At 40.7% G+C, this 8,535-nt stretch overlaps 1 protein-coding gene across 1 annotated transcript; it reads left to right on the top strand.

Annotated features, from left to right (window-relative positions):
- The first annotated feature begins 2,111 nt into the window (after positions 1-2,111).
- LOC144643661 (uncharacterized) lies at positions 2,112-8,445 on the top strand. Its single transcript, XM_078502980.1, has 6 exons — positions 2,112-2,724; positions 3,919-4,127; positions 5,045-5,245; positions 5,654-5,898; positions 6,634-6,812; positions 8,063-8,445. The coding sequence occupies exons 1-6, from the start codon at positions 2,139-2,141 to the stop codon at positions 8,398-8,400; spliced, it is 1,758 nt and encodes a 585-aa protein (XP_078359106.1). The 5' UTR covers positions 2,112-2,138; the 3' UTR covers positions 8,401-8,445.
- Positions 8,446-8,535: the final 90 nt, after the last annotated feature.

Genomic DNA, 8,535 nt, shown 5'->3' with positions numbered 1-8,535 from the left:
TTGTTTTGTGTTTCATTTCTCTATGACGTACAACTATGCTTAGAATCGTTACAAGCTGTTACAAGTCTGGCTTCTTGCCGTGAATATTTCTCCCACCCCAAGAATTATCCCACCTTAAACTGGGCTTATTCCGGAATGTTATCATATCTACTGTACGTATTTTTGAAATAAAATGCAATTTTCGTCTTTCTTATGTGTCTAACACTTACAGTTCGAAATGGTAAATAATTTACGATAACCTTGTAGATCTCGTCTCTTGACCTAAATGTACACACCGAGAAATTGTATGTGACACTACACATCAAAATAAAATTAGTTAAATAAAGTAGGTTATAGTTATTGAGTTTATAACCAGCCCTGAAATATAGATCAATTTAAACATATAAAATGTGACAAATATAAGAATTATCTGAGTGTCCAAAACTCATAGCCGTGCGCCGACAAGGAAAAAAGCGTATTACGACAGTAAAAAAGGACAAAGGAGAGCCGCAAAACCAAAAAAAAAAAAAAACTAAAAAAAAGAAATAAAATCAAAACGGAATTTCTGGGGAGGAATTACTCGGCCCCCAAGCCTGCTCGAGAGTAATTCCTTGGTCTTAGACCGGCTCAAAGCTTTACCCGGGGAGAGGTTATTCGGCTCCCAAGCCAGTTCGTGAATAACCCCTGTAAAGCGTGATTCGACCCCTCGATCCCTGATGACATCGTTGTCCTCGCTACGCGCCGCGATTACCACTCGGCCACCTATGAAATCTCTTGCGAATATTAGCATATTAAGTCGGTGTGTTAAATTTTTTATTTTGGGTTCTGACTGAGAGTGCGTACTCTGCTAGACTAGTTAAAATGGGCTAAAATCAGCAAACTTAGAATTTCATTACGTGCAAATAGTGTTTTGCAACAATCTAGACTTTAAAAAGATTTCAAATCGAGCGTTTTTTCGCTACCCAAAAGTTTGTTATAAGCCTGGCAAACTACATATCACACAAATCTTGGACGTTGTCGGAGATCAAAACATGTTTGGCTCAATCCTGTGGTATTCGATGTGATACCGTTGGCGAAACTCAGAAAAGGTTTTGCCGGTTTTCTGAGCTCCAGGCTCGGATTAAGGCTGAAAAGGTTTCCGTATCATGAAAGTGACCTAAACTAACTGATAGGAAATTATCAGCTACTACATGCAGGGTACGAGTCATGTGGCCGTTATCCTTGTAATTTTTAGTTTGAAACATTTCAGTTCAAAAAGTAAAGATAGATAATTTGCGCACGCTCGAAGCAAAGACAGCTCACCGTCGACAATATACAACAAATATAGCAGTACCTAACATCATTTAGTTCTTGAGTTCATAGCCAGCCCTGAAATATCTACTTGTTAAATTTGACTAATACTAAAATTAACTGACTGTCATACTGTCCACATTTCAGACACAGAAAAAGGAAAACTGTACCCTCGTTGCGATAGAACGAAGTGAGATGAGCTGCTTCGCCAGTCTTTTTGGCTTAAAAATGCCCGGATGAAGCAAATAATTTTCGAAAGCACGCACGCACGTCCCTTTGCAAATTGAAAATTACTTTCTTTAAGTCGTCAGGCCATTCTGTATCTCGGTCAAATTTAACTGTCTAGCTAGCTACCTACTTGCTAAAGTTGCTTACTGATGGTCATTAGTTCTTGGCCTGATATGAAGACCTTCGGTCGCTTTTACAGATCTTTTCTAGACTTTCTACCTGGGCTTACTGCTACAAGCCTACCCTGAGAAGGAACAAGTTTATTTCTTTCAGCTTGTTCAAACTTGAGTTTAGTAGTGATTAATGATGCTCTAGGACACTGTAAGAGTACCGAAGAAAACTACAGAAATGAACAAAGCGAATAACTTCTCCAACTTGTCTTCTACAGTAAAATCGAAGAAATAAACTGCCATAATCACGTGACTTCTGGAATAACGTGGTTGCCGAGAACATTAATGTAGTTTGGTGGGGAAGAGGGATGGGAAGTTTAGTAGTCAAAAACGTTTTTGACTACTAAAGAAACAGTGTTTGATAGTACGCCAAAAAGCTATAAAATTGGATGTTTTCGTGAAAGTGAAATGGAATCGCTGGATCGCGTGACTCCCTGGCCATGTCACGTGACATCCTCACATTTGCCCAACATGGCGGCTACAGGAACATCAAGAACTGCACTAGCCGCTTGGGTTTACATTTTGTGGGTTACTGGCATAAATTGCAAACACGATCATCCAGTTTCAACTTATTTCGGCCGAGTACATCCTAATGGCACCATCGTAGATGCTCGGAATCCGGCAAACAAGCTAAAGTTTTCCTTTTCATCGAAACCAACGTCACTCGAACCGGGTGCTTTGTTGACGGTTTCACCTTCGTCAGAGATCAGTAATGGCGAGGAAGTGAGGGTTATGTGGTCTGGGGTAAATTTTCCAAGTGCTAAAGATGTCGTGATACTCTATTGCCCTCCAGACGCCAAGCCCGATCATTATTTGGATTATGTCAATGTCAGTAGCATAGAGACTTACTCGAAAGGTTATGGCGAGTTTGAGGTTCGACTGTGGAACATGAGGAAAGAATGCCAGTTCCGATATTACAGAATTGGCAATTACACAATGCTTGCTGCAGAAAGCAACATTGTGACTTTTGAAGGAGGGCCAGAGATACCACTGCAAGGTCATCTAGCGCTCACAGGGGACCCAACAGAAATGAGAGTTATGTGGGTATCCGGTACAAGTAAGTAATCCTTCCTGAATTCTTTGTGGTGATGGGGAGGGGAGGGGGTGAAACAGAAACTGTGTTGAACAGTGCTGTGCATCTTGCTCTCCTTGGGGGTGGGATGGTACTAAAAAATTCTTTATATGGGGAGGCTGTGCCCCGGGGCCCAAAAGTCCAAACCCTTACCTGTTTATGAACCATTTTTGACAGCCGGGAAAGGTAACCCTTTCATATACCTTTGATAGAAGATGGTACACCTTTTCCATACCTACAGTAAGGATACCCCAGGGGGGGTACTTACAGTATACATGATGGGGGGGGGTCCGACGGAGCTTCATATTGCGAACCCAAAAAAATACATGAGCCTGAAATTTTACACCCAAAAAAAATACCTGGCATCAAAATTTTCTACCCCAAAAAGTACAAGACCTAGCACCTTGATACTGGCTATTCAATCAAACAGACTTTAAGACCTAAACAAATACATGACAGATCTCTTGATCCAAAAAAATACCGAGGGTGTAAATTTTCAACCCAAAAAAATACGTCGGACCTCCCCGTCATGTATACTGCAAGTACCCCCCCTGGGAAGGATACCGCATCTTTTTTCTAAATTTTACACTTGAATAAACCCTAATACCGATATGAAAACACTATCCAGGGTGGAGATGTTTGAAATTTGACCCCTGTCATAGCAGTGTGGACTATAGGAGAAAATTCATCAGTGTGGACAGGGACTTTTAAAACTATTAGACAATATATACAAGCCTTTGCCTCCTCAAGATCCCATTGCTTTTGTTTCCTTTGTAGTTTTTGTTCCCTGGAAGGGGCTGGGACTATTCACCGAAGTGGAGGTGGCTAGTGGTGGATGTTTACCAAGCCGTATGTGAAGCGGCGAGGTAAATATCCACCATTGGTCATCGACACTGAGGTGAATAGTTGTTTTAGTACATACTCAAACAGTAAAATAAAATAACCCCCAAAATATTATTTTTAACTTATTTATTCCTGCCAACTATTACAATTTTCATGTGCGAGTTGCTTGGAGGTGAATAGCAGAGGATATCCAGAGTTTGAGTAGCCAATCAGGGTGCACCAACAACACTATCCACTGTTTTAATATATACTTATAAGAGTTATCACCCCTTCCCTCCCCCATGAATGGAGCTTTACTTCCACCTCTAACAGAAATTCCACTGATTTAACTTGTAGCGGAAACTCCCATTGTTCAGTATGGGACTGACCCGTCAACCATGTATGTTGTGGAGGGAAACATCAGTAAAACATACACGGCTGCAGACATGTGTGCTGGACCTGCTAATGATGTGAATGCCTTTGTTGATCCTGGTTATATTCATGATGTTTTGCTGACAGACCTCAAGCCAGCATCAAGATATTACTACTCTTATGGTTCAGTTAAGGTAAAAAAGGAAACTTATATCCTGAAATAGGCTAAATAATTGGTATGATTTGTTTGGCGTATTGTATCAGTCAGGGGGATAGCTGATTTCGACAAGTCTCTATTTGATTGTTATTATCCAAAAATTATCAGAAAATACTCTTGATTTTTAAAAAAATGTCATTCCATCATGATGCAGTAAGGATTGTTATGTTGCTTAGCAATTTGGGTGATTTAGACCATGGGCTCATCAATAATTCTTGGAGGTGGGATGTTGGAATATTTGCAGTCCTTTAGTCAAAATAATAGATAAATACATTGCAAAAAAAGGATAATCCTTTAATCCTTGGTAATCCTTTAAGACTCTCAAATAACATGGGAGCTAAGATGTGATTATTTACTTGAGGATTGACGTAAAAATAACTTTGAATTTTCCTTGTGATACTGGAAAGAAAAACATGACTGTTGTCCAGAAAGTACAATGTTGGTTGCAATGTTGTAGATTGAAGGATTTGACATTAATAAATGTCAAAATACCTGGGCCAGGTTATTCTAAAGCCTCTTAACCCAGGATTGAAGGTTGACAGAGGGTTCAATTTCTCTTTTATAATTGTTTTTATTCTTGTGTTTTATGGAGTTTGAGATAAGAAAATCAGTGTCAAAACCTAGAGATAACCTCGCTGAAAAGTTAAAAACCTAAAATCAAGATTCACACTAACCTTGAATTAGCTTAATTACGTGCTTTCAACAACTTCACAGCCCTGGGGTGATCAACATGATAGTCAAGGTGATAGATGATTATAGTGGAAGAGGAATATCATCAACTATCATGACCGTTTGATCGAGGCATGACTTTAACTGGAAATGTCTGATAATTCCACTGTTTCATAACACACATTTGTATCTTGGTAATTAAGCAACATTTTTCTTACATTTCAGGCTATGAGTCCTATTCACCATTTCAACACAGCTCCACTTGTTGGCTCAGCTGATAAGTTTACTGCTTTGGTGTATGGAGACATGGGGGTATCGCCAGTACCACGGGCTTACAAGACGGCAGAGTATGCAACACAGGAAGCTTTGAATGGAACTGCTGCATTTGTTTTTCACAATGGTGATATTTCATATGCTCGGGGATTTGTAAGTCTTTATACAGTGTTTATAGATGTACATTGAATCTTGATATTTCTGCTTGTTTAAAGAAGTAACTCTCCACCTGTCCCTAAAAACTTCAGTGGCTGAACACCAGAGCTTCAAATATAACTTGTATTCTGATATTTGGTGTTCCACTCCCCCTCAGCTAAATCGGATGGCCCTCCCCCACCCCCCAGGCATTTTGTCCAGATTCTAAACCAACTCTACACCTGGTTAGAGAAAGGTAACATGAAAGGACACAGGCTGGGCCTGAAATTATCCCAGTTTCTTGAAAATATATAACCATTGTACAACTGTGCCTATTAAACTTATATTTCATGTGCTGTACCCTGAGCAAACCCTTTAGCCTAGTATCATACACTGCTTTTGATAAACACTTTGCACTTATTGCAGGCCTACATTTGGGAACAGTGGCATGCAGTAATTGAACCATATGCTACCATCCTACCATATATGGTGGGCATTGGGAACCATGAACAGGACCACCTGAAGGGAGGGTCCAAAGACCCCAGTGGGGCCCCTGGAGAGGGCTTCCATCCATGGTGGGCACCAGGATATGGGGTAGACTCTGGCGGCGAATGTGGAGTGCCAATGTATTACCGTTTTCACATGCCTGATAATGGAAATGCAGTGTGGTGGTAAGTCCACATTCTTTTAGTTAATTTTGTAGAAATGCTATAATGTAATGAGTGACTAACTATGGGTGGAAAAGAATGTGAACACAACGAAACAGGTTTGGTTGAGTTAAGTTTCATCTTAAGAAATTGTTCCATGAAACTGAGTGTGCAAGAGAATTTAGTTCTTTTAAATGAAGTGGTCTTTAAAGCTCATGTTGTAATTATGTTTAGAGAGTTAGAGTTGAACCTCTCTAATATGGACACCGAAGGGACAGAGCAAAGTGCGTGTATGAGAGAGGTGTCCGTGTTATAGAGGTCACCACAATGACATCACTTTATGACTCATTGACAGATTGAAGTGTTCAGAAACTTAAAACAAACCTGCACTCGTCTTTTAACTGCATATAAATTGATAAACTGCAGATTGAGTCACTGTCTATCGGTAGCTTACTACATTGTACATCTCAGCTACATACTGCATAAGAATCACTGCTTTGAAACGAAACGAACTAAAACGCAATGCTACATATATAAAAAAAAATAGAAGTACAATTCAGAAAACGTCTTTCGATCTTTTACATCTTTACAAGTGCAGCAAACAGTAACTAGAGTAAAATAAAGAAAAATCGTTGTACTGTAGTCATTTAAGCATTTAGAAACACTTTTTGACGTCATATTATTATACAAACACTATATTTTGCATATATCTCTCTCTGTATCTCTCGGTTGCAAGTGGCACTTTGTTTGTCTTTATAGGTACAGCTTTGATTATGGCAGTGTTCATTTCATGATGATGAGCACAGAGCATAACTTCACACAAGGCTCTCCGCAGTATGAATGGATGGAACAGGACTTGAAGAACGTCAACCGTTCCCTAACTCCCTGGGTTGTTGTTGCAGGTCATAGAGCCATGTACACAAGTCAAATAGAGATTGGTAAGTTACATGTACATGTAAATTTAGTTATCACTTTTACCATATCAATGTTCTATTTCACTCTTCACGGAAGAGAAAAGAACGTTTTCCAGCATCCTATACTTGATGTTGTTTTGTCGTTGATTTTTCCCTAATTTACAACAACCACAATGGGACCACCTCAGAGGACCAAAAAACTGAAAAAGTTTATAGGAGGGTAACCTAAGGGATTATTATTCACTGAACTGTACAATGTTCATGGGTGATAACAAATCGCAACTTTCCCTTCTCTCTTCCGGTCTTGTGCGAAAAGAAAGTTCAAAACTGTGGAAAACGAGGCGTTGTCAGTGGTTTCACTCAAGTTTTGGGCGACAGGGTGTTCGTCAACTAAATAAGAACATTCTACACGAGCGGTTCTACAAAAACAAAGTGAAGAAAAGCAGTCTAATTTTTTTACAAGCTCTTCCTTCCATTGATGGGCACATTAGACATTGCTGAAGTCTCCGAGATGTATAGTCGCTCTCCCAAGCCCACAGACTCTGACATAACATGATCGTTGGATGTGGCTCAGTGCGGACCCAGACCCTTCCCTCCTACAGCTGAGCTCAATTTGCTTTTGTTCAATTTCCCTTAGTAAATTGACAACTTTAATTACACATTCTGTCTATCTACATGCTCGTGATCGAAATCTTTCCGAACATCCACCTGTTGTTGCGAATTGCATGTATAATTCCGCTCACAGCTTTGTCATTCCCTTTACTCTACCGGCCCGGGCTCCCCTACCATTCGTCGCGGCTGTCGCACTCTGCTGGCCGCGGCGTGGTCGCTGTCCTGTGGTGTGGTCGTCACATTCCCAGGGCCGGGCTAGGGGGGCGTGCCCCTTCTCGATCCTTCCGCCCAGAGTTTTGTTGGTTTCTATGGTCTGGTGTTATGGGAAAATGTGGTGATTTGTTTTATACCCCATAAAACGAAAGTTGACTGGCGACGGCTAGGGGGATAATCAGTGAGTCGCGCGTGCGTGTGTGGCAGCTCGTAATCGATTTTTTCTGAGCTCTGTGTGAAATCGTCTTGTCTGTTGCCTTTTCCTCCTTGTGTCTTTTGGAAAAGTTGCAGTCAATATCTCAATTTCTTTTCATTGCGTTTGGCTACTCATTTTTTGGCCTCCTCCGAGGATCATAGCTCGAAATAGTGCACGAAAATTTTCATCAGTGTAGTCTGTAACATTGTTTCGTCACCTGACTCACGCTGTCTCCTCATTTGACTCTTTTCAGACGACTACATTATCTCGTTTGGCATGCAGAAGGCGTTTGAGTCGCTGTTATATGAATACAAGGTCGATCTGGCATTCTGGGCTCATTATCACAGCTACGAGCGGACATGCCCCGTATATCTACACCAATGTACCCCAGGGGCTCCCATACATATCGTAGTAGGAACGGCAGGCAAGAGTCTGGACTTGGAAGATTATTTCCCTATGAGCTGGTCGTTATATCACGAGAATAACTATGGATACGGCAGGTTGACTCAAGCGAACCGGTCCGCACTACACTGGGAGTGGGTTGAGAATACAAGTGGACTTGTTAAGGATCACGTCTGGTTAACAAAGTAATTGCAAATTTCATTGCGCATGCTTGATCAGCGCCGATAAATGGACTGAGTAACTACTTACCCTTAACCCAAAAATAAACTCCTATCCTTTAAAGCACCTGCGCGTATAAGTATAAATGAATTGACGATCTTTGAT

This window comes from Oculina patagonica, chromosome 2 (assembly GCF_052425735.1).
Source record: "Oculina patagonica isolate OP01 chromosome 2, crgOcupat, whole genome shotgun sequence".
NCBI lineage: Eukaryota > Metazoa > Cnidaria > Anthozoa > Scleractinia > Oculinidae > Oculina > Oculina patagonica.
This window is presented reverse-complemented; position numbering and strand designations above follow the sequence as displayed.

Excerpts from the sequence above, each read along its gene's own strand:
- LOC144643661 (XM_078502980.1), top strand. The coding sequence starts at position 2,139 with ATGGCGGCTACAGGAACATCAAGAACTGCACTAGCCGCTTGGGTTTAC. Across the intron at positions 5,899-6,633 it reads AATGGAAATGCAGTGTGGTG|GTACAGCTTTGATTATGGCA; the intron begins GTAAGTCCACAT and ends TTGTCTTTATAG. Across the intron at positions 6,813-8,062 it reads CACAAGTCAAATAGAGATTG|ACGACTACATTATCTCGTTT; the intron begins GTAAGTTACATG and ends GACTCTTTTCAG.